The sequence below is a fragment of the Chrysochloris asiatica genome, unplaced genomic scaffold, assembly GCF_000296735.1.
Source record: "Chrysochloris asiatica unplaced genomic scaffold, ChrAsi1.0 scaffold00004, whole genome shotgun sequence".
Classification (NCBI taxonomy): Eukaryota; Metazoa; Chordata; class Mammalia; order Afrosoricida; family Chrysochloridae; genus Chrysochloris; species Chrysochloris asiatica.
Genome location: NW_006408522.1, coordinates 45898799 through 45925736, shown reverse-complemented (window position 1 = coordinate 45925736; position 26938 = coordinate 45898799). Strand labels below are relative to the sequence as shown.

General features: G+C 41.4%; 1 protein-coding gene across 1 annotated transcript in view; it reads right to left on the bottom strand.

Annotated features, from left to right (window-relative positions):
* RYR3 (ryanodine receptor 3) overlaps nucleotides 1-26938 on the bottom strand; it is a 775913-nt gene that overhangs the window by 52431 nt on the left and 696544 nt on the right. The window contains exons 68-72 of the mRNA XM_006831810.1: nucleotides 12568-12655; nucleotides 12382-12474; nucleotides 6248-6262; nucleotides 3206-3376; nucleotides 2864-2923 (exon numbers count right to left, since the gene is read on the bottom strand). Coding sequence (XP_006831873.1) covers nucleotides 2864-2923; nucleotides 3206-3376; nucleotides 6248-6262; nucleotides 12382-12474; nucleotides 12568-12655 — 427 coding nt within the window. The remainder of the gene's footprint in view (nucleotides 1-2863; nucleotides 2924-3205; nucleotides 3377-6247; nucleotides 6263-12381; nucleotides 12475-12567; nucleotides 12656-26938) is intronic.

The window sequence follows — 26938 nt, the reverse complement described above, 5'->3', positions numbered from 1 at the left end:
TTTAGCCTCCATGTTCCTTGACTTTTCTATGTTATTTTCCATCATCTTATTTCTCAGTGCTGTGTTCTGGCTGATTTCCTTTAAGTCAATACCCCAATGAATAAATTCTCTTTCTAGCCTTTTAGCCTATAAATTGTGTTTTAATTTCAATGACTATTTTTTTATTTTTTAAACTACTATGAAGTTTTTTTTTTTTTAAAAACCTTTTTCCTTCCTTTAAAAAATAACATTCAATTCTGACTTTATAGATTTGATTGCTACCATTCTCTCTTTAAAGGTCTTAACTATGCTTTTTTAAAGAAGTCCCTTTCTGTTTTTCTTTAGGCCTGTTTTTTCCTTTTATTCCATGTGCTGACTCTGATGATGGTAGATTTCCTTTGTATGTGTCTGAAAATGTGAGCATCCCAGCCATGTTCTAGTGAGTGGAGACTTTCCATGTGGTTTCATGGTTTTCCTAGCAGAAGATTCATGGTCTCCCTGGTGCTAGGCTAATTTTATGTAAGCTTATTGCTCTGTAGTTATGCAAGGAAGACATTATTAGGTCTTGCAGTCCTCTTCCTTTAAGGCTATTAAATGCCTGAGCCCCTGAAATATGTGCCAGGTCCAGATAACTATATGAGTTCAAAGAACATTGACTTCTTTCTCTCCATTACCATGATTTAGAGTGTTATCTTGTTTCAGGCACTTGGGATTTCTTTTCAAGGCTCTTTTATTCTTGTATTTTATCTATGATTTCTATGTGTTTGGGGTGGGAAAGAGGGGCCTTCTGTGTCAATTTCATTTTCTATGAGGGTAAGTCAAAAAGTACTGCTACTCAGGTTCCAGTTCACACATGCACAGGTTTCTTATAATTAAAACGTGATTAAACATGTCTCAGGGATTGTTGGATGGCTGCAGATAAGCTCTTCCAGTAATGCACTTGTCTTAGTCTCATTAGGGTGACTTCAAAAACAATGTCCAATCAAAACAGTGGCTTCCAAGAGGATCTGATGATGGGCCAGTTACATTCAAGGCAGAGAGGTCAGCTCATAGGGTTCTGGACTCTGGTTTTTGGAATTACATAGGGGTACTGGTGCACAAATTAGGCAAATCAGCTGCACAAGACCTTTTTAAAGTGTTGAAGAGCAAAGATGTCAGCTTGAGGACTAAGGTGCGCCTGACCCAAGTCACGGAATTCTCAATAACCTCATATGCATGTGAAAGCTGGACAGTGTAATAAGGAAGACCATAGAAGAATTGATGCTTCTGAGTTATGGTGTTGGAGAATATTGAAAGTGCCATGGGCTGCCAAAAGAACCAACAGATCTGTGTTGGAAGAAGTGTAGCCAGAGTGTTCTTTGGAAGCCAAGATGGCCAAACTTCATCTCTCATACTTCGGACATATTGTCAGGAGGGTCCAGTCACTGGAGAAGGATATCATGTTTGGTAAGGTGGAGGGTCAGAGAAAAAGAGGAAGACCCCCAGCAAGATGGATTGGCAAAGTGGCAATATCAATGGGCTCAAGCATGGCAACAATTGTGAGGTTGGCCCAGGATTGGGCAGTGTTTTGTTCTGTTGTGTGTAGGGTTGCTATGAGTTCGTACCGACTCAATGGCACCTAACAACAACAACTACAAACAACAATTGGTGTGGTGCTGCAGGAAAATGCACTGGACTGCAAGGTCAGTTTGAACGACACAGGGTTTCTCCATGGGTCGGAACCGATTCAACGGCACTTAACAAAAAAATGTTGATAGAGGAGTCTGGTATGGTGGTGTAGGATAAGCACTTGGCCTCAAGGTTGGTTTGAACTGCAAGGTCAGCAGTTCAAATTCACTAGCCACTCCTCAGAAACCCTACATAGAGTTGCTATGAGTCGAATCGACTTGACGGCACTTAACAACAACCATCTTGATAGACTTTCTTGAAGGAAACAGAACAATTATGGAGGTTTACTATGAAAAAGTTTTGTGAAAATTAAAAACCGCATTGGTGAGAAACAGGCCACAGAAGTTGCGCTAAGGAGTTTTTTCCATGATGAGAATGTACCTGCTAATCCTTCGATGGTAGGAAGGACTGCCCGCCCTACGAGAACTGCACTAGGGAATCTTCCCCTATCTATCCTACAGTCCTGAACTTGCCCCCAAACTCAAAGAACACTGAAAAGGAACACAATTTGAGTCCTCACTGATGCCAAAATTGCCACTTTGATATAGTATAAATAGAAGGTGCAGAGTTCTTCAAAGAAGAGACATGGAACCTCCACTTTCAGAAACATATAGACCTAGATGGAGGGTAGGTCCAAGAAACAGTAGTTTCACATTTTGATATTTTTGTTTCATAAACGCATCTATGCTATGGTAGCAATACTTCTTGCCTCACCTTCATATTTTAGAAAATAATGTATCTTAGGAAAAAGTTCAGATTCACAGATGTGGAAAAATCTCAAATTGACTTCTCAAATAAAAGTGTTTATTATCATTAATGCTCTTATACTAAACTCAGACAACAAAATTAATTTGTTGAAAAATCTCTCTAGAGTAAGGGGTGTTAAAATTTCCCTTAGGCATCTGTTTCACTGCGTAACAGGACTCAGAGTCAGCAAACTCTAACATCTGATCTGAACGTGCCCTGCTATGACTTGGTATCCCACATGCGGGAAGTTGGGGAGATAGGTTTTACTCGCTGTCTCTTTACATCTTCTTTGAAACACCAAAGGAAAGAACGAAAATTAAGAGCAGAAAGACATTCCTATAGGTTAAACACAAGCACACCAAGGCTGTTTTTAGAGCACATTTTAGAAGTCCTGAATCAACTAGAAGAACGACACCCTGCAGCCAACAGGAAGGCCTGTTGAGTTCTCACTGTCTTCTGGTAGCATTACCTTCTCCTGCAAGTGCAAGTTATTTCTCAGATGTTCCTTGACCTCTTCATCTGTGTCCCTCTAGAGAAAGAGAAATTAATTTTTATTTCTACATACCACTATGGAAGTGTAAATCAGAGTACAGGGATATCTGGACAGTTTTGAATAGTAATTACAAAGACATACCCCAGAGGGCAAGGTATTGACTCCCACCCAAACTAGCTTTAAAAATGAGGGCATGTTTCCTCATGGTTTCTCTCTATCTGCCCCAGGAAAGGAGGCAGGACCAAATCTTTCTGGGCTGGGGCTCTCACTCCCATCCCTCTAGACATCATGTTCAGCCAATGCAGACGGGTGGCTTACATAGCTGTATCGTGATTTTGCGAGGGAGATCAGCTCCTGGTCGCCTGGAGTACACATATTCAAACCAATGGGCAGCATTTTCTTGAGTGCAGCCACAATGAGGGAGGTCTGGATAGAATACAAGTCTCCTCTCCGTTTTGTCTTCTTCCTTTCTTGGTCTTGTCCTCCAGACTAGGAGATGATGTTAAAAATAAACAGAGAGGGACTCAGAGATTCTCCGAAAGGAACTGCCTCATCTGAGAGGCAGCTTGCCTCCTGGTGGCCCTGTCAGTATACCTAGGGCCTCACTGCATTACACAAGACAGTCAAAGGGATGCTTTAAACCAAGATAAACCAGGTGGCCATCAAACACTGAGCCTTCTCTTTCTGCACACACACACACACACACACACACACACAACCACATTGACTAGACACACACCATAAACACGCACGAGTCCTTGCTAACTCAATTCTTGAGCAAACCAACAAATACACTGCTATTTCTTAAAATGAACATTTGATATATGACCCCAAAAGAGAACTGAGATTCCGATGCTTGGGAGTCAGTAAAAATATGAAAAAGCACCCTCCATAGAAAAACAAGGGGACTTCCAAAATTTTGTGGGAAAATGCCATCATCATCTTTAAATTCCATTTTCCCATGAACTTTTTGAAGCCTTCTCATACATCCCTGTGTTTCTACGGCTGGAGTTAGCGTTTTGAAGCACCAGTATCTGAGTCAATTCCTCCCTTTCTCTCCTCTCCCCTCTTCCCCGGCCCCTCCCAAGGCAGTGCAAACTCTCTAGCAAAAGGAAAATGCTGAGTCAGAATCTACTTGGCAGCATTGTTATTTTTTTTGGTTCTTAGTGCTGCTTTGGGTCTGACTCGGGGAAAGTTAGACAAAACTGAAGACGGAAAAAAATTGGAATGCCCTAAATTGGTGAGATTTCTGTCAGGTTTTTGCTTATACTTTCATCCCTTTCAGAAGTAGTGGCTTTTTAGAGTGAAATTCAGTGCCTGGGTCTATGGCAGTCCCAGGCAATTAACAGAGAGACTTGGCATCCACAACACATGGTGGCCATGGGTGGATTTAAGGAAACAAGGTTCTTCATGGCAGAAGGCTATGAAAAGGCAAAGCTAACCACGGCTTTTCTTAAAGGGCACTATCCGAGGTGAATGGGCACATGCTACAGGCAGCCAGAAATGGAGAGACTGAAATGAGGGCCTATGAGGTAGATGGACCTGGTGCTCACTAAAGCTTTGCTTTCTGAAATGTCCATAGAGTGTTTGTAGCAGAGAAGCAGCAGCAGCCTGGTGTACAATGACACACTGACCAAGCGCTCTGGGAACAGTGGGGTGATCAGAGCTCTCTTGGAACCAGCATGTAAGACCTGGGACTCTTGAGTGGGGGCAGAATTCTCTTTTTGAGGAATTGCCTTCCTGAAGAGAAGAACAGAGTCAGAATTAACACTGCCTTGGGACTGATCACTTTAAATCACTTTCCCAAGTATGAAAGAGGTTTATAATTATTAATGAACACTCGTAAAAAGCATGGGATCTCGTTCACCAAACTGATGACAGCTGCACCTTCAGGTGGTCATGTGACAGAGACCCCAGCGAAGTCTCTGAGTGCTGGCTGACCACACCAGGCCAGGCAGCCCCGCTGCCTGCAGAAGGACTCTGTGCTCAGTGCACCTTAACAGCTATTCCACCCCAGGTCAGCAGTGGGAGGGACAGTAAAAAACAGGAACAAGGAGGAAGTAATGAGGTTAAGAGACAGAGACTTCTAGTGTTCCAGAACACAACAGAAAGCGACAGCTAGTCCACACAAAAGCCATGGGAGTTACGATCATTTACCAAGTATTTAGTTGCTTCCTTACATGTTCTACCATCAGATGTAGACGTTTACCTACTGTGCCCCAGGGTATAGCTCTAGCCTAAATTACCCTGGAAAATCCTCATATTCACAAATGATAGAACCTGGTTTTCTGTATGTAAATTACGCAGTAATCTGTGTGCATTAAACATAAAATGTCAGTGGTATCATGTGATATATAAGAAATGTATGACATTTTACTGCACAGACTTGATTGCAGAATTTACATTATTTCTTGCTCACTCTCTTTTCGATTTAGCCAATTTCATGTTGTTCTAATCACAAAGAGTTAACGTTGCGTACATGATGCAGCTTCAATGTGCCTAGTACTTGCATGAACACTTCCAATCCTTCTAACAATTCTGGAATTATTTACAAGTCAGTTTTATAAATGAGAACATAATGCTCAGAAAAGTGTATTCATTTTTTCCAAGGTCACACTGCAAGCAAGAGTCTGAGTCAACACACAGAGTCAAGGCTATCTTGCCATAGCTCCGTTTTCTTCTTGTAACTAACACAGTATGTGACCTGGTTTCTGAATATCTCTCGGTTCCCTTACGCACACCTTGGGCGGAAGGCTTGGGACAAGGGCAGCAGACACACATTCATGAGCAGAAAGAGAAGTTTTTCAAGTGATAACCTACAGGAGTAACTCGAAATTTGTCCCAGTATTTATTCTACAGTGCATACATTTCATATACAGACTTATGGTTATCAGGTGATTTCAAATCCTTGCATTTAGCCCTTGGGAAACTCCCTTGGCACCAAGGGAGACCTATGCAGAGGCAGAACACGTACAGTGTGTAAATGACTGGGGGCATTAACAGAAAATAGGTCTTTTGACCCTGGAGTGGCAACATAGAGAGTGTCTCCTGTTAGTTGTCCCTATTTCTGCTAGTGTGGTGGCTGTAGAGAGGGCAGCTGGGGAAGGAAGCAGAGATAGCAAGGAGACTTCGGTCATAGTGAGGCTTGGCTGGCTTTCCTGGCTGCCCCATGCCAAGGATGGGTAGGCCTACATTCATTCTTTGACAGGCAGTTGTCTTCCTTGGTGCAGGCCTGGGGGACCTCTAGGTGGGAAACACCATTCTGTACCACCCCCGTGGAGATCACAGTGTAGCGGGCAGCCAGAGCCCAGCATCTCTCCTACTAGGACAGAAATGACATAGCATGCATTTGACCTGTACCTTTACTTGCATGGCCTGTGTGGAAAGATAAAAGGAAAGAAACAGGGAAGAGTCAGTCAGTAAAAGCAGGGGTCCAAAGCATAAGGCATCATAGTTAGTCATAGCTTCTTAACCAACACAACAGAAACACAACCATTCTGGAAGCCAGTTGGGCACGATGGCATGAAGAGTGAGTGGGAGGTGGGGATGGAGGTTAATTTGGTTGGGATAGACTTACACCCAGACCAAGTAGTCCACCTCTGCAGGAAGGGGTATCATCTCAGACACCAGCACACAGAGTCAGGGTGGCCTTCAGACCTGTTCACCCATATCAACTCTCAAGATCCAAAACATTTCCCTCGCCCTCCTCCCTCTTCAGTTTGGTGAACTACAGACAATCTGTCATGTAACCAAAAACCCTAGTTTCAATTCTTCCTTCCACCCATCATGTTTTCATCTTCAGTAGATCTGGGGCTACAAAAAGAGAGGGAGAGCAGACATATGGGGCAGTGCTTGCACTTTTGATTAAAAGTGTTTGCTTAAAATAAAACAACTCTAGAAATACCTAAAATTAGTCAGAATTGCCCTGCAAACCACAAGACAGCACATCTTCCTTCTTGAGCTGTAGTTCTCTTCCCTATAGCAAAAGGTGGACCCTTTAAATATGCCTCAGCTCAAACACTGTACAAAACACACCACATATTCTAATTTCATTCTCGTCATCACAAGTTGCACAGATATGTTAACTGGATGCATCTCTCTATGCTGGAAATTAATCTGATGCTTTCAGTAACTTGGTACAACTGTTGCTGTTGTGATGTGCTGTCGAGTGGGTTCTGACTCATAGAGACCTTGTGTAGAGCTTCTGAGCAGAGGCTGGTGGGTTTGAACCGCCGACCTTGTGGTTAGCAGTCCTGTGCTTATCCTTCAGAGCTATACCAGGACTCTGTTTTCAAAATATAAATGTATAATTAATTACTTTACAAGACATCTTAAGATGGCACAAACGATTAAGCACTCAGCTACTAAGTGAAAGGTTTGCAGCTTGAATCTACCTACAGATAGGTACCTTGAAAGAAAGGCTTCACAATATATCCCAGAAGCACAACCACTGAACATCCTATGGAGCACAGTTCTGCTCTGAAACACATAGGGTCCCATGAGTTGAATCAACTCAATGGCAACTGGTTAGGTTTGGTTGTATTACTTTTGAATCATCCTATTACCCCTATACTTTAAAACCAGTAGTTCATGATCAAAGAGATCATTTTAAATTTGGTTCTGAAAGGACAAACAGAATTTTAAGGTTCTGGGGGGTCCAGTAGCATCACTAGGGTTGGTGTTACTACCCTCCTGCCCCCATGGATCTCCTCCTATATCAGACCATACAGAATCCTCAGGAATGTTTACCATCAAACTTTAATCAGAGTGAAATGTGATAAGTATTAATGTAAATTACTTAAATGTACTATTTCTTAGATTATATAAATTATTGTCAAGTGCCATCAAGTCGGTTCTGACTCACAGTGACCTTGTATAGGATTTCTAAGGATCAGCTGGTACGTTTGAACAGTTGACTTTGTGGCTAATGGTTCAGTGCTTATCCTACAGTGCCACAACAGGACTCGAGATTACATAAATACCACCAACAAAGGTATTTTGTAAAATCTTCCTACAATGAATGATAACATTATTAGTAACTGATGAAAAGCCTTTTTTCTTGTAATTACTGCTCCATTCTCAAAGTTATTGAGGCAGGTTCACAAATACTACTTACCACACTATGGTTGCTAAAACACCAGTAAATTTGAGAAAACCAGAGACTATACAAACACTGGCAGCAATAAAAACAAGATGAAACCATGTGATCAGAAGCATCCCTGTAATCAGGTGACAACAGTCTTGTAGGTATACCGATGGAAGGGGGGCAACCAAGAAATGTTTTTGTTATTATAAATAACTGCATGGATCTTTTTAGAAAAACTACATTTCTGCTGAAACACTGCACAGAAACTGTCAGAGCTGTCATTTCGGTGGCACCCCTTTGACAGTGTCCCATGCGGTCCACATACCCTGCACTCTCTAGTGGTGCCACTTAGTGGTGAGCTGCCTGAGATTAATGGGGGAGCTCACATCACACTTTTGAATAAGGACAGAGAACCACTGCCATTGGGAGATCAAATCCCTACTGAAAGGGCATGTGACATAAGACCAACAGCGTATTTTAGAGTAAAAGGTGAATCTCTAGACATTAGTTTTAAGAATGAGAAACCAAGAGGATGAAGAGGCAGGTGAGATAAGGGGGCAGAGAAAAGGTTTTAGGGACAGAAAGGGCAGAGAGAGGGAGGGAGTGGCAGATCTGTATAAGTACAAGAATAATGGGCCTAAAGACAAAAGAGCGGGAAGGAGGATGTCAGAAAGAGGAAGAGTGGAAAGTAACGTCAGATCAAGCGAAAAACTCACACATGTAACTGAAAACCCTCAAAAAACTCAAATAAAAGACTATCTTCTCAAATTTTCTCAGCCCCTTTTCAATACACTGAAATCACACTCTATGGAGATAGAGTGGCTTTAAGCCATGAGGCACTTTCTTATTTCCTGTACCACAACTCTTTTGATTTTTGTGTTTCTAAACCTTGGTCAAGGAACTGGCATTGCTTGGGCTAACCATGTTCTAACTTACCATTCACCTCCGAGGAAGCTGCTGCTATTTTCCCAGAAAACAACAAAAGTTTAAAAGCAAACAGAACAAAAACACTTGCTCAGCTTAGTTACATTTCTTCAACACATATTTGCAAACTGGTGTTATATAAACAAAATATACAATGAGTCTCCCTCCCCACCCTACACCCCTGCACCTGCCCCAGCAGTCTGCTTTTATTTTGAAGAGAAGAAATAGCATCTCTTCAAAATGATCTTCAATGAACAGCTCTGCCCACTGTGTTATTTTCTCTGCCTCCCTTCTATTCACAATGGCATGTGCAGTGTGTGTGGGCATGCAGCATTCATGTACATACCGCCACAGAGGCTGCCATATACATGGATGCCAATCTCATTTCTACAACACCAGAACTCATTAAGAGTGGACATCAGAGCAAACACAGGTGACAGGTGACCATCTGGAACAGGTAGTAGAGAGAACATCTAATTGTGGAATGGTAAAGGCAATGGGGATTCAACCATATTAAGGAAGAATACTATCGTATTGGTACTGACTCATAGCAACCCTATGCACACCAGAATGAAACACTGCCTGGTCCTGGGCCAACCTCAAAATTGTAGCCATGCTTGAGCCCAGTGATATTGCCATTTTGTCAATCCACCTTGCTGGGGGTCTTCCTCTTTATCTCTGACCCTCCACCTAACCTAGGCCCCTCAATATGTCGTTCTACATCTACAGATGACCAGAAATGGCTATGGGAATTGGTATTTGTTGGAGCATCTCCTTGCTTGCATTTATGCAATATGATGTGTCCCGGAGGTGCTGTGCAAAACTGTTTTTTAAAGAGCATCTTAGTAAAGTTTGGAAAAGTTAGGTAACAAGCTCAACCCCAACCTACATATTGGGAAATTGGGGCACAAAATTGTTGTGTGACTAATATAAGACCACTCTCCAGTCAATAGCTGGCTATGGGTAGTACTTAGCTTTCTTCCAGTCTCTACTACTACACTAGGGATCTCACCTGAGGCCATAGGAACAATACTTATTACCCAGAGGTAAAATCAAGGGAGCATCATTACACTGTAACTCTGGTCTTATCCCATGCGACTCAGAAAGAATCACATAAGTGTCAATGGAAAAGAAAACACAATGGTTTGGTCCTACAGATGAACCTTTATCAAAAGGGAAGACACACAGTCTGAAAATGCCCATCCTCTGACAAGACAACCATATCTTTTTCCTCATTCAGTGATTTCAATGAGCAACAATGTCTGATTAGTTTGTTAGTAGGTTTGTTTTGAAATGTCATTCTCTGTAACCTCATCTTTTCCCAAATACAAACCCAAGTACCTTGAACATCCACTTATCACCAGAAGGCAGAGATGTTGCCATTTCTGCACATCTGGGACCCAGATATTTATATCCATTGCATTCCTACTACTCATTGACAAAACCAATGGACGGTAACTGGTTGGGTGCTTAAGTTATTGGATGCACCCCAACTTGAAGATAACAGGGGATCTGCTTGGGATTTATTGACTTTCTGTAGGTTGATGGGTAGTAAATAAACCTGTGATGGTTAAATAAGACCCCACAGAAGGAACTTAAAATAACCTAGATGTCCCAGTGAACAGGATTCTGAAAAATGCTATCTTGTGTACCTTACCTCACAAGAGCAGCAAATATGTATGACAAAAGTTAAATTTAAAGTGAAATTTGATCATTCAAATGGTAACTATCTCAGGTAAAAATAATGACCTACCATAAGCTTCCTTTGTAGCAAATATCTCATTTTGAATGTGAACATATATTCTTCCTCTCTCTGTTGTATATAAGGAGCTCTGGTAGCATAATAGTTATGAATTGGGCTGCGAACTGAAAGGTCAGCAGTTCAAAATCATCAGCTGTTCTGTGGGAGAAAGATGAGGCTTTCTGCTCCCGTAAATATTTACGGCCTCAGAAACCCTGTACAGGGTTGCTATGAGTCTGAACCGACTCCACAGCACATTACAACAACAACTACTGTTGTATATGTGTATAATTTCAATCAATCACATTTTTATTAAGCAGATTCTAAATTCTAAGAATCGATTTCTAGATGCTTCTTGAAGTGCAAATGTCAGTATAATCAAAAGATGAATGGGATGGAGAGTTCAGAGTGGCTGCAGCTGGTCAGATGCTAAATTTTCATCTTTCATCCTCCTCTTGTCTGCAGCTCCAAATACACAGGTCTCCATTATAAGTGATTCTGTGGAAAGATTCCTCTAAGAGCTTCACTATAAGCCCATGATTCCCAACTTTACAGAACTGATTGTCATGTGTGCGGGTCCCATACACACTCCACCTTCATGTTGCTCAAAGACAGCAATGAGAGAGCTGCACATCTGAGGTACCACACACCACATATACTTGATATATACAGTCAATGCTCACTGAGGCACACCTCTTGGGGGAACCGAGTCAAGAGTGAGCCATAACAGCGTGTAACAAACCATCACATTTAAGTAGGTGTCGCTTTTGTGGGTATAACTGGATGTAGCAAGTGTGAAAATTCTCTCCAATCAAAGTAATGAAGACTCACTACACAGAACTGACTCAGGAGGCACTGAGGAGTGAAGTATCCCTTCTTGTATAAGAGGTTTTCAAAAAGTTCATGGGAAAAAATTTTTCATGAACGTTTTGAAGCCTCCTTGCATTTTCTCTTATAGTTCTCCCTTTTTCAGATGGATATCCAGTATGCCCTCTTTCAAACAATTCCTGTAGGGTGATGAACAAATGTTTGGGTTTCTGATGGCAACTCACATGAAAATATACTGAAAATATTAAGAAGTCAACACTGCAGAAATAAAAGAGTGTTTGGATGTCCCAGATAAGAAGAAAAACCAGTACAATATAAGAGTCAATGCTACTGAACCATCCAAAGCCACTAAAAGGTATATTTCTGGAGATTCACTACATAGTTGTTGTTGTTGTTGTTGTTGTTATGTGCCATGGAGTCAGTTCCGACTCATAGCGACCATGTACAGGGTTTCTGAGGCTTTACATCTTTATGGGAGCAGAAAGCCTCATCTTTCTCCCATGGAACAGCTGGTAGTTTCAAACTGCTGACCCTGAGGTTGGCAGCCTGATTTGTAACCACTACGCTACCAGAGCTCCTTCACTACATAGTAGGTAGCTCCATTTTAAACTCACTAACAGCGGCTTTTATTTTGGAGACCTCTCAAACGCTTTAGGTAAGCCTTTGAAATGTCAACATTTTGAAGTTTCAAAGGTTTTTAATATTAAATATATATAATATTTATATTCACAAAATGTGGTGATCATGCTTATTTGAGAGCAGTTTCTTTTGACTCAATCTTAAGGAAACAACAGTAAAGATGGCTGATTTTGTGGTTTGGCCTGAAAGCAATAAAGAGCTAGTTTCTGCAAAATATCAGATACACCTAAGTCATGGCTGGCATTAATGTTAAATAGTTGATTTCTAGGGACTTACTTTTGACATCTTGCTTTTGCTGTCTCCAGTTAAAAATGCCAAATTATTAATTTCATTCTGAATCACGAAATTTTGCTCTTCCCTCTTGAAGTTCTAAGTCAGGGTAAATATAAAAGCAAATTACACCCAAGTTTTCCAAAGTCTATCCCCTTCATCTCCACACCCAAGGCCTCCATGTGTTCTTACGTGAGATTTGCACCACAGGATGAAGACCTCTGCCACCATTTGGAAGAGCTGGTCTGAATAAGCGTCGGGGCTTTTGAGCCAGTTAGATCTAGAGTGAAAAGTAAAGATTTACAATCCCATAATGATGAAAACATTCCCACCCTAAAACTGTAAGACATTGGCTACACACATTTATCCAAGTAAAACTCCACCTCTTTATATACCTAAACCAACTTCCAGCAAGCCAATTCCAACTCACAGTGACCCAAGGCTGGAAACCTTAGAGGAGCAGAAAGCCTCATCTTTCTCCTGTGGAGCAGTTGGTGGGTTTGAACTGCCAGTCCAGTGCTTATCCCACAGCACCACCAGGGTTCCATCTCCTACTATGTGAAACTAAATATAAATACACTCCTTACATACTTAAATACAGGCATGCAATTTGTGTAGCACTTTATGAAAAACCTACAATAATCATTTCTATTTTACCAAAGGATTCAAGGGTTATCCTAGCAAACATGTCAAGAATCAACATTTCAAAATGATCAAATGTAGGTATTTCTCTTCTTTAAACTGATGAGTTGGGTAAGGCTAAAGTCTAAGTTTTGGGATAGGCTTCCTTTAAGGCTATCAAGATTACCTAAGTATTGGTCACAGTGATATCTAATCTTGTCACCGACAGAGATTTTAGCCTTGGCATTTCTGAGCACAGTTCAGACTCACCCTTTTTCCTTTTTTCAAAGCCAGTCTATGAATAAAAATCAGAAGGCAGTATGTTTTTCATTGTAATTTGAACTATATGAGCAAGAAACAAAATGTTGATCACTGTTATGCCTTCTGAAACAGTTTGGCTGTTCCTATAAGAAGGCCTATCTATCTCATCATTAAAAAAAAAAATCAAGCTAGATTAAGAAAGTTTACTGTAATTTATTATTATAGCCGAATTGAGTCAATTTCTAAATAAATTTTCTTGTCCCTAAGTATCTAACATATGTGACTACTAGACTTCAAATTTTATGTATAATTTTCATGTGCATGTGTATAATGAGGGGGCTTCAACAAGTTCATGGTAAAATGGAATTAAAAGATCCTGGAATTCTTCCACATTCATTTTGAAGTTCCTGTGTCTAATTGTGGTCAGTTTTCCATTTCAACATGTTTTGTGCACACAATTACATTAGCCTGTTCAAACATCACCAATTTCCATTTTCTTCCAGCACCCTGAACAGAATGAATCTCAATGCACCCTAGGCAATGATTCTGCCTTTCCCCCTCGCTTCTGGCCACCCCTGGTACCTTTGGTATTTATTCATTTGTTGATTGAGGTCTTTCATGTAAGTAGGGTCATATAATGTGTGTCCTTTCATAACCGACTCAGTGTAATGTTTTCAAGGTTCATTCATGTTGTAGTATGTATCAGGATTTCACTTCTGTTTATGGGCAAGTCACTTTCCACTCTTAAGTGTATACATTTTGTATATCTATATATCAGTTGATGGACAGTCAGGCTGTTTCCACCATTGGTTTTTATGACAAATGCTACAATGAACAACAGTATACAAGTAACTGTGTTCCGGTTTTCAATTCCTTTGGGTATATAGCTCTAAGTGGAATTGCTGGACCTTAGGAGTCCTGGTATAGTGATGTAGGATAAGCACTCAACCACAAGGCTGGTTTAAACTGCAAGGTTGGTGGTTCAAACTCCTCAGCTGCTCCTTGAAACCCTATAAAGGGTTGCTATGAGTTGGAACCAACTCGACAGCACTTAACAACAACATGATAATCATTCAACTTCTTAAGGAATTGACAAACTTTTCCACAATGGTTATATTATTTTACAATCACCATAGCAATGAAGGAAGGTTCTGTTGTATTCAGACCCTTACCAACACATGTTGTTTTCAGGTTTTATAATCACAGTCATCTAATGGGGGTGAAGTGAGATCTCATTATAGTTTTGATTTGCATTTCTCTACTAACAAGTTGACCATCAGAAAAGATGCTTGTTGTATGCTTATTGGCCATCAAATTCTTTTTTTTTCCAAAGAACTGGGTGAATATTTAAGTATTTGCAAGGAGTGATACAGGAAAAAAATGAAACAGTATATTATCTTTTTTGAGCCCTGGTGTGGCACTGTAGGATAAGCACTGGACTGCTAACCTCAAGGTCGGTAGTTCAAATCCACCATCTGCTTCTAGGAAACCCTATACAGTATTGCTATGAGTTGGAACCAACTCCACAGCACTTAACAAGAACAATCTCTTTGAGATTAAAGAAAAATTGACTCTCATAAATGATATGAAAAACCAATGTTTCTTGGTGTATGCATGATGGTAGTGGTGGTGATGTTGTACCATGGAGTCGGTTCTGACTCATAGTGACCCTGTATAGGATTTTGAGGTTGTAAATCTTTACGGGAGTAAGAAGTCTTTACTTTCTCCCATGAAACAGCTGGTGGTTTCAAACTGCTGACTGTGAGGTTAGTAGCCTGACTCGTAACCACTATGCTACCAGAGCTCTAATAGGTATGAAAAGCCAGTTCCCTGCATCCAAGGACATCAGACTGAATTGCCCTGGGCAGCCTGGCTCTCCTGCCCATTCACAGACAGCATCAGGCTTAGGAGGGTAAAGTGAAGACTCACTTGGCCAAGGCCACTTTTGGATCCTTCTCTCATCTCCTGGATTCTTTACTACCCTAGGTTCGAGCCTCAGAATCCTTCTTTTCTCACCTTTCTTGTTTCCTACCTCAGCTAGTCTTTCCTTTATATGTGGTTGGCACTGCTGAGTGTCTTCGCATATCCATTCTCCTATTTTTCCTTAGTTACAGAACAAAGGACCCTGCTAAAGATCACATTACCTAGCCTCCCTTGGCGCTAGGTGTAAACCACATAATTCAATTCTGGTCAATAAGATGAATTAGAAGTTGTCAGATGGGTTTTCTATTAAATGCAAAAGTTCTCTAAAAGAAGATGAAATAGCTGAAAAGTGCCCCTTTCCCCTTGTATAGTTTTAATTCCTGCCTGGAATGAAGACACGATGGCTGGAACTCTGTTGCCAGATTGCAGCAGGAGAAAACCTTGAAGATGAAAGTCATCATTAAGGATGGAAAGACAGGAGTGAGGGTCTCTAATGAGGGGCAACCATCATGGCGGTAGTCTCTCTTTGAACTCCTTTTATCTGTGAGACTGAACTTCCAATTTTGTTCAGTCACTGTAGTCAGGTCTCTGTGACGAGCAGCGATGCAGTTAAGAGGCCTAAGATAAGTAATACCTTCATATTTCTTTCATATTGATTTTTTTTTTTTTTTCAGGAGTGCTTTTCAAGGTCAAGTGTCAAGTTTTATCAGAACTTCCAGGGAGGGGCTCATTCTTTAGTGCTTTTGTTTAAATGAGTTTTACAGACTTGTATTATTTCTTTAGTGGGAAGAAACGAGGGATCGTATCCTATCCTGTCAAGGAAAAGTACAGCCACAAGAGGGTAGCAAGAGGTCTGAGAAGAAACGCTTAGGTAACAGATATTTCCTGGCAGGAGGCAGAGAGGATTTTGATCCCTTTGCTTCCATACGGGAATGCATCTTAGCTGGATACATTTCTCAGAGGAGAATCTGTGCTCTTCAGATGTAGTGAGGTTCTTTCCTCAAGTGGGTGTAAGAACCGTCTCATTAAATGCTTTTGCCCAGGCTGAGAGAGTCTCCTCTTGCTCTTAAGTCAGACTGAGATGGTATTTGTAGTCACCTAAAAGATCTGGACTCCCTTCCCTATTAGCCCTGATCTTCTCTATATTGCATTACCCGTGAAACCCAATGATACAAACAGGCTTGTCTCCTTCCTGTCCTCAATTTCTCATGGGATTTCCACTTTCTGCCAATATTCAGGTACTTTAGAGGTACTGATCTATAGCTCTCTCCCAACTCTTTCTTTGGAAGTAGGTATATAACACAACACTTTCCACTTTGAACATTTTTTTTTTACATAAATAACCAAAAGACATTAATTACATGCATTATGCTGTGCAACCATCTCTGTTTACAAAATTTTCTAACACCTTTAACAGAAGCCCAGAGTACCCTCAACAATGACTCCTAGTCCCTGCTTCCTCCCATTGCAGTTGTTGTTGCTGTTGTTAAGGGGTTTCCGAGGAGCAGCTGGTAAGTTTGAACCACCGACCTTGCAGTGAGCAGTTAAGTGCTTATTCTACAGCGCCACACCAGGACTCCTAGTAAACCACTAATAAACTTTGGTCTCCATAGCTCTGCTTTTTATAGATATTCATCCTATCTAGAGAGTACAGATATTTCCTATCTCCTGTATTACATGCTGCCAAAAAGCAGTTGGAAAAAGAATGGCAAAAAAAGCAGCTGGAAAAAGAAAAGGAGGAAGTCTAGGCTTAGAGGTAATGATTTGGAAGTCAGCCATGTGGAGGCAATGGCTGAAGTAGTGAAAGTGGATGAAATTAGGTAGCTAACAACAGAAAACAAGGAGCACAAAAATAGAACTCAGGGTGAAAACAAGAGTTAGGGGAGTTAGAGTCCCATTTTCAGAGAGACCAGTTTGTGAAGAAAATAAAGCCATGCTCCTAAGGTCAGAGATGACTGAAGCTCTGTCCTAAAGCCGCCTGTGTGAGACAAAACTTGTGCCAGTCCCTGCATAGGATTTACTTTGATCCCCTTCAACAGTTTGAGAGATGGATTTTCACCAAAGGTCACACTACTTAAAGTTGCTCGTTTCTACATTCAGAGTATTTCTGATTCCCAGGACGAAGGCTGAGAAACCACTGCCTCTAATATGGTGGTGGTGGTGGTTCTGTGTTGTGGAGTCGGAACCGACTCATAGCGACCCTGTACAGGGTTTCTGAGGCTGTAAATCTTTACAGGAGCAGAAAGTCCCATCTTCCTCCCGCAGAACAGCTGGTAGTTTTGAACTGCTGACCTTCAGGTTCACAGCCCGATTAGTAACCACCATGCTACCAGAGCTCCTTTTTTGCCTCTAATATAGAGTCTGCTTAATTTATTTAGACTTATCTCCTGGTGCAAGATAGCTGGTGAACCAATTAGTCTTACCCTGATGCCATCACACCTGGAGTTCTTGCTCATTCAGGGCTATCTTCAAGCTGAACACAACAGACAGACCACTAGAAATGTCTTTCCAGGAGGGTTCCAGATGGCAAAGAAACTTGATACACTGCTGTGACAGTTAGGGCTAAAGAGTGACAGAAAGAGTAAATTTCCTGAGAGGCTACAAAAGGGGAGACAAAATCTGGCTGTACCACTGACAGGTGGGGGAGTGTGGTACAAATTGGGTATGTGCTGGGCAAAGAGAAGAGGCAGAGTACAGATCCATTAGGTGCCTACAAGTACTACCTCTGTCTGACTTATGAGAGATCTGAGGAGAATCTGTGAATATAGATATTTAATGAGATGGTTCTTAACATCCACCACTCAGACCCTGAAGAAAGAACCTTCCTAGCTAGAACTTAAAGAGTAAAGATTTTTCTCTAAGTACAAAGGTTTAACTTGAAGATGGAAAATAAGGGATCTAGACAAGGACACGATGGCTGCCACATTTATTCAATAGCTACCACAGAGACATTAGTGGAATGTGGCTTGAGAGAGCAAACCTGAAGCCAGTGAGTAGGTGACATGGTCTGAATTGTCCGAAACTGGAATGGTAATGCTGTTCTTGTTGTCCCCTGCTTGCTCCTGCTACAGCCTAGTGGAGAATGTGGTAGTTGTTAAGTGCTGTTGAGTTGATTCCAATTCATAGCAACTTCTGTATAGGGTTTCTGAGGAGCGAGCAGGTGTTTTTTACACCACCCACCTTACAGTTATAGCAGGCTAGTGCTTATTCTATGGTGCCACACCAGGACTCCTAGTGGCTAATAGGGAGCCGACTTCCTTTTTCCTAGAGAGCATTTTCTGCCTGCTATTAATGGAGTCTGGGTATGGTACTGTAGGATAAGCAGTTCAAACCCACCAGCCACTTCTCAGAAATCCTATACAGGGTCACTGTGGATCAGAACCGACTCAAGGGCACAACAGCAGCAGCAGTGGATAATGAGAGGCAGAAAATCCTCTCTAGGAAAAAGGAAGTGGGCATTTATTCATTTGAGTCCTTGTATGGTGGTGTGGTCCTGTGGGTGAATGCACCAGACTGCAAAGCCATTTGAACTACAAGGTCAGCAGTTCAAGCTCACCAGCTGCTCCTCGGAAACCCTATACAGGGTTGCTATGGGTCGGAACCGACTCGACGGCACTTAACAACAACAACAACATGGTGCAAAAGGCTGATGTGCTTGGTAGCTAATTAAAAAGTTAAGGGTTCAACATCACTCAGTGGTACCTTCAAAGACAGGCCTGACAATATAATTCACACAAAAAAGATCAGTCAGTGAAACCCAGTTCAACTCTAACACACTAGGTCCTCAGGGGTCATCAGTGACTCCATAGCCACTGGATGGTTATTTGTTCATTTGGCTGGAGATCAGATTATGCGTTGGACAATTAACCGAAAGGTCAGCAGTTGGAATCTACCAGCTGCTTCATGAAAGGAAGAGGAGATTTTCTGCTCTTGTAAAGATTTACAGCTTTGGAAATCCTCCAGAGGGTTGCTATGAGTTGGAGTTGACTTGATGGTAGTGGCTTTGGTTTGTATTTGGTTATGACCCCTGTCAACTCCACAATTTTAGATAAAGAGAACAGCTGAAGTAAGTAAGGGAATCATGTAAAAAAGATTGCATGTCTAAGTAGGGATCATATGGCCACAATGCTCCTAATGTTCAGGAAAGAACAGGTTGAAAAATGTGCATGAATGAATTAATGATGATCTCAAAGACTCTCTGACATTGCCATTTTTAGCAACTGTCAAACACTGTGTAAGTAGAATACACTCCTTTCTGAGCCTTGATTGCCAATAGTGACAAATGCATTTCCAGGAGCAACCTTTCTCCACTCATCTTTTTATTTTATCCTGGCAAATTCTTTCTCTAAGCTGCTAATTATGCAACTGGAAATGGATAAAATGACCCTCAACATAGGGTTGTTTGAGAAAATGAGCATAACTTCCCAGAGATAGGTAAGGAGTCCGAGTGGCTAAGTACAAGGTTGGCAACTCAAATCTACCAGCCGCTCTGTAGGAGAAAGGTGAGGAGGCTGTCTGTTTCCATGAAGATTCGCAGTCTCAGAAACCCTATACATGGTAGCTATGAGTTGGAATCAACAGATGGCATTGGGTACTTAGCAACAACAATAATTTGTAAGTAGGAGTCCTGGTGATGCTGTGGATTAGGTTTTGGGGTGTTAACCACAAAGCTCTGGTAGCGTAGTGGTTACGAATCGGGCTGCAAACCTTAATGTCAGCGGTTCGAAACTACCAGCTGCTCCGCGGGAGAAAGATGAGGCTTTCTACTCCCGTAATTATTTACACCCTCGGAAACCCTGTACAGGGTCGCTATGGGTCGGAACCGACTTGACGGCACTTAACAACAACAACAACAACAACCACAAGGCTGGTGTTTCAAACCCACCAGCTGTTTTTTTTAGGAGAAAAATGAGGTTGTTTGCTCCCAAAATGATTTATAGTCTTAGAAACCCTGAATAGGGTCACTATACGTCAGAATTGACCTGATGGCAATGAGTTCTGTTTTTGGTTTATTCTCTAAGTGTTGCTAAATGGTAAAACAGAGTCATCCATCATGAGGTGTGTTTCCTAAAATCTCTAGCTTTGAATCTAATGTCATCAGAAAACACAAAGTTGTCTATTAGTCCCAGGCAACTCCCTGCCATTTATCCATGCATTTGAACCTTTGGATCACTGATAGCCTTCTTAGCAAACTACCAGTCTTCATTCTCAATGGCAGTGATAAATGTGCTGATGATCTCCTATGCGCTGATGGACAACAGCCTCTCTGTTTATAGTCCTTGTCTCTAAGAATCTTGTCTTCCACCTGCTTCAGCACTCAATCCCACGGCCATTACCAAGAGCTCCAACCTCTCCTTATTCCATAATATGCATGTTTCTTACTCTGTGACTACTACCTCCTACCTGGTACCCAGATGACAATATTTCAGCCCTACTGGAATCAACAATCCTTTGTTCTTTTACCTTTCACTTATCTTAACCCCTTTATGTTCTCAATCCCTTCATCTTCTAGATTAAATACCAAGGTCCATCTTCATAATTACCCTCTTATATGAACTCTCAATCCCTTTTATTTTACCATACTAACTTGGCAAAACTCTACTGCTGATTAAATCCAATTCTCTTTTCACTCTGGCAGCTGAACTTGGCTGTTGAAAGCAAGACAATTTGATGATGGGTCTCATGACTTTCATGACCACAGAGCTCAAACAGGGTCATTAACGCTGCCCACAACCATACTGCATTTCTTCAGTTCATTCGCTCTTGCTCTTTTCCCAGCAACAACTTCACATCTTCTCTTCACTCCTGAAACCACACAGTATCTTCCCTTCCTCACTCTCAGTTGTCGTTCTTCCTACTTTACTGAGAAAATGGAAGCCATTAGAAGAGGCCTCCCAAAGACTCTCATCCATATAAAATTAGCCAGTGAAAACCTTATGGATCACAACAGAATATTGTAGAAGTTAGTGCTGGACTATGTGCACCCTAGGTTGTAAGGCACTATACAATAGACACAAGAGGAAGATGGTGCAGGACGGGGCAATGTTCTGTTCTGTTATACAATAGGTCAGATCTGGTTAATTCAATGGTAAAAACAATGTATCTATATCTATATTTTTACCTATGCTTATACAAGGAGCTCTGGTAGCATAGTGGTTACGAATCGGGCTGCGAACCTTAAGGTCAGCGGTTCGAAACTACCAGCCGCTCCGCGGGAGAAAGATGAGGCTTTCTACTCCCATAAGGATTTACACCCTCAGAAACCCTGTACAGGGTCGCTATGGGTTGGAACCGACTCGATGGCACTTAACAGCAACAACAACAAATGCCTATACATGTACCTGAGTCCTGGTGTGGCGCTGTGGGTTAATGTGCCAGACTGCAAAGCCGTTTGAACTGCAAAATCCGTGGTTCAAGCTCACCAGCTGCTCCTTGGAAACCCTATACAGGGTCGCTATGAGTCGGAATAGACTCGATGGCACTTAACAACAACAATACATGTACTTAAGGAGCTCTGGTAGCATAGTGGTTACAAGTCGGGCTGCCAACCTCAAGGTCAGCAGTTCAAAACTACCTGTTCCACGGGAGAAAGATTTATAGCCTTGGAAATCCTGTGCAGGGTCACTATGAGTTGGAACTGACTCCACGGTACTTATCAACAACATACATGTACCTATGCCTATACATACAAATGGGGCTCTGGTAGTGTAGTGGTTACGAATCAGGCTGCGAACTGCAAGGTCAGCAGTTTGAAACTACCAGCTGTTCCAAGGGAGAAAGATGAGGTTTTCTGCTCCTATAAAGATTTACAGCCTCAAAAACCCTGTACAGGGTCGCTATGTGTCAGAACCGACTCGACATCACATAACCACCACCATACATACGACGTGCCATGGACATCCAAAAGAACAAACAAAACTGTGTTGGAAGAAGTCAGCCAGAAAGCTCCTTAGAAGCTGAGATGGTCAGACTTTGTCTCTCATACTTTGGACATGTTTTAGGAGGGACCAGTCCCTAGGAGAGGGCATCATACTTGATAAACAAGAGGGACAATGAAAAAGAGGGGAGGGCCCAATGAGATGGATTGTCACAGTGGTAGCAGCAATGGGCTCAAGCAAAGCAGCACTTGTGAGAATGGCGCAGGACCAGGCGGTATTTCGTTCTGTTGAGCATAGGATTGCTGTGGGTCGGAACCAACTCTACAGCATGTAACAACAACAACAACAACATACATACATACAAGGGGGTTAAAAAAGTTCCTGGGAAGATTCCATTTCCCATGACCTTTTAGAAACCCCTTTGTATATATGTAGATAATCAAGTATATGTCTGTATGTATGTAAATGTATACATACTTCACTAAGAATAATGTCCTTCTCCAGGGACTGGACTCTCCTGATAACATATTCAAAGTATGTGAAATGAAGTTTCATTCATCCTTGCTTCTTTAGGAGCAGCCTGATTGTACTTCTTCGAAGACAACATTTTTTTGTTCTACTAGCAGTCCATGCCATACTGAATAAAACCCTCTACAGGGATGCTATGGGTCAGAATCAACTTGACGACACTTAACAACAATACCATACTTCAAAGGCATCCATTCTTTTTAAGTCTTCCTTGTTCAGCTTTTCCAAGTATATGAAGCTACTAAAAATAGCATGGCTTGGTTTAGGTGCACCGTAGCTCACAAGGTGACATCTTTGCTTTTTAACACTTGAAAGGAATCTTTTGCAGCAGATTTGCTTAATGCACTATGTCCTTTGACTTCCTGACTTCTGCTTCCATGGGGCACTCACTGACTGTGCATCCAAGTAAAGTGAAATCAATCATGACATCTTCAATTGTTTTTCCATTTATTATGATGTTGCTTACTAGTCCAGTTGTGAGGATTTTTGATTTCTTAATATTGAGTTATAATCGATATTATATGCTGTATTCTTTATTTTCATCAGAAAGTGCTTTAAGTCTTCTTGGCTTTTAGCAAGCAAGGTTTTGTCATCTGCATGTCTTAGGGTGTAAATGAGCCATCTTCCCCTCCTGATGCCATGCTCTTCATATAGTTCTGTTTGTCAGATTATTTGCTCACCATACAGACTGAATGAGTATGGTTAAAGAATACAACACTGCTGCACATCTATCCTAATTGAAAATCACACAGTATCCCTTGATCTCTCCTTATGATTGCCTCTTGGCTTATATACAGGTTTTGCATGAGCACAGTTGTTCTGGAATTCCTACTCTCTGCAACAGTATCCATAATTTGTTATGATCCACACAGTCAAATGTCTCTGCATAATCAATAAAAGCTAGGTAAACATCTTTCTGGTATTCTTTCAGCCCCAAACCATCTGACCTCAACAGTAATACTTTTCATTATACGCCCTCTTCTGAATTTAGCTTGAATTTTTGGCAGTTTCCTATGGATATACTGCTGCAACTGTTTTTTAATGATCTTCAGCAAAATTCTATCTGCATGTGATACTGATGATATTGTCTGATAATCTCCACATTCTATAGGGTCATCTTTCTTTGGAATGGGCACAAATTTAGATGTTTTCCAAATGTCTTGGCATAGTACAGTAAGCTTTTCTAGTGTTACTTCCATTTGTTGAATCATCTCAATCGGTAATATGTCAATTCCTTTGCTGTTGTTAAGTGCCATTGAGTCTCTTCCAAGTCATAGCGACTCTGCATAGAGTTTCTGTGGAGCAGCTGGTGAATTTGAACCACCAACTTTGCAGTTCAAACTGACCTTGTGGTCCAGTCCATTATTCCATAGTGTCACACCAGGATCCCTAGAACCTTGTTTTTCACCAATGTCTACAGTGCAGCTTGAACTTCTTCCTTCAATATCATCAGTTCTTGAAATGGTTGAATATAGACCCATTCTTTTTTTCCTGTAGTGACTCGATATTTTTTTCATCTTCTCTGGATGGTTCCTGCAGCATTCAATGTTTTGCCCATAATCCTTTAATATTTCAAATTGAGGCATGAATTATTTTTGTTCAGTTCTTTCAGTTTGACAAATGTTGAATTCCTTTTGGTTTTCTAACTCCAGGTCTTTGCATATTTCATTTCAATACTTTGTCTTCTTGAGCTACCCTTAAAAAACTTCTGTTTAGCTCTTATACTTCACTTCTTCTATGATACGTTCTGTGAAACAGGATGCTATGCAATTTGAACATTGTGTGGATATCATGCTATCATGCACAGGCAGGTCTGATACTATCTGTAGTTAAATCCCTACAAAGCAACTTATATTAAAACCTGATGGGAGCCTGTGAGCACCACGGGCCTGGCTGGTGCTGCTAATTTCTGCAACAGGAACAGAGGAGTCCCTGCTGTCTATGCCATGTACCGTGTATGAGTTCGAAAGGCAGGACTGCTGCTGAGCAGGTGAAAACAGCGAGGAGAGGAAGGAAGGAGGAGGCAGCACAAGAGGCACTGTGGGGACTGGGATGTGCTATGCAATCTTATTACTCATTTACTCTGAGGACTTGGGTCTTTATAAAACGATCGTTCAATGGAGTTGAAAAAAATAAGGAAGACATCAGGAACATGCTATAGGAACAATCAAATAAGATAGATACAGCACTGAAAACAACTCAAAACCTACACAAAGAGGTCCAAAAGATTAATAATAGCATATCAGAAATGGACAATACACTGAAAGGGCAAAGGAGTAGAACTGAAGAGTTAGAAGCCAGAACTAATGAGCTAGAAGATAAATCTCTCAACACTAGTAACATAGAAAAGCAAGCACATAAAAGGATAGGAAAAAAAAAAAGGATAGAAAAATCTGAAGAAGGCCTAAAATTCATGTTGTACAACATGAAGAACAACTACTTAAGAATTATCAGCATTCTGGAACAGGAAGAATCACACAAGTCCACAGAGGAAATAGTTGAAGAGCTTCTGGAAGAAAAATTTCCTCACATCTCAAAAAGCGAAAAGATAAGCATTCAAGAAGCTCAACAAACCCCAGGAAGGATAGACTCTAAAAGAAAATCACCAAGACATATCATAATCAAGCTCTCCCAAATCAAAGATAAGGACAGAGTCCTGAAAGCAGCTAGGGAAAAGAGAAGTGTAACATACTATGGCAAGCAAGTCAGATTAAACTAAGATCTCTCAACAGAAACCATGCAGGCAAGAAGGTAATGGGGAGTCATATATAAAACCCTGAAAGAAAAAAAAATGCCACCCAAGAATCCTCTACCCAGAAAAGCTGTCAATCAAATACAAAGGTGTAATAAAAACATTCCAGAATAAACAGAAGCTAGAGGATTTTGCCAAAGTCAACCCTGCAATGAAAAACACCCTAAAGGGAGTTCTGTGGACTGAGAACCAACAAGGACAGACAACAACCAGAGATTGACATGCATGGCAGCATCACCCTGAACTCAATCGACAAATGGAAGAGTTGAGAAGAGAATAAAATTATAAAAACAGAGGATCTGGGAGATCAGTCTGTGATCAAAACAATTATAATGTGAAAGAAGGTAAACACAGAGGAACAGGCAGATTGCAGGATAAAATAGACTATCTTAAATGGAGGGAAAAGTTAATGGAATATAAGGTAACCACAACAGTGGGGTTGGGGTAGGGGTTTTAGTTCTGGTGTTGGGGAGGGTAATACAAGAAGGGGGAGGAGGTGGAAGACCAAGATAGATAGCAGAACACTGAGAAAAGTTTGCATGTCCTAAGTGGGACAGAGGTAAATAGTGATGCATGCTCAACCTTGGAACAACAGGGCTCTGTGATACAGGGATCTAGGCATAGTTTGAAGAGGGGAAATAATACTAAGATGCTTGACTGTCTTATGTATACCAGTTTCCCTTGCCTACTATTGTAAAATAGACACTTGAGTGGGACAGAAAGGAATGTTGGAAAACATAATTACAGAAAACTTATAAGCCCGTCTTCAGCCTATAACTGATTGGAATACCTGAAAGGGGTTCTAGAACTTGCCCAGTGAAATAGGCCTCTTGTGGAGCCTATGCAGAGTATAGAACTTTAGGTGGGATCCTGAATTCCATCCAGAACCTTCTGAGGTGGGACATTCCCAGTAGCAAGGACAAGCAGACCAGCCTGGAATAGCTAGAGTGACGGAAGATACATCTTCAAAGAAAGACCATCAGGAAAAATCCAAAACAAAAATGTCAGCATGACTGGCTACCACAAGAATAAGCTAGCTGTTTGCCAGGAAGCCACCAAGGCAAGCAATCAAGATCCTTCAGGAAAAACTCCCCTCTAAGACTGAAACTCAAAGGGAACACACAACCAAGCATGTAAGCTTGCTGGCAACCACACTGGTCTACTGGTGAGTGGAAGAGGGGGAAAGGCAGCAATGAAGAAATGGGCTGAGTTCAACCACAGTCAATTGACTCCTATTGACCTGGATTTGAGAGAGAGAAGAGGAAGGGCTGGTTGGTTCAAAGTGTGGTAAGACCTTGGGACACCAGAGCCTATGGATAAGGACATAGCCACAGAAGGCTAGAGCTGAGAGTGAAGCATCCAACTGATATGAAATGAGAGGAGATGCACAAGAACACCCAAACTTGCAGACAGTACCCATGTGACCTAACCTTAATGGCTTGATAATCAGAACTCAACTTGTTGTTGTTGTTGTTAGGTGCCATCGAGTCAGTACTGACTCATAGCGACCTTATGCACAGCAGAACAAAACACTGCCCGATCCTGGGCCAACCTCACTACTGTTGCCACGCTTGAGTCCATCGATGTTGCCACTTGAATA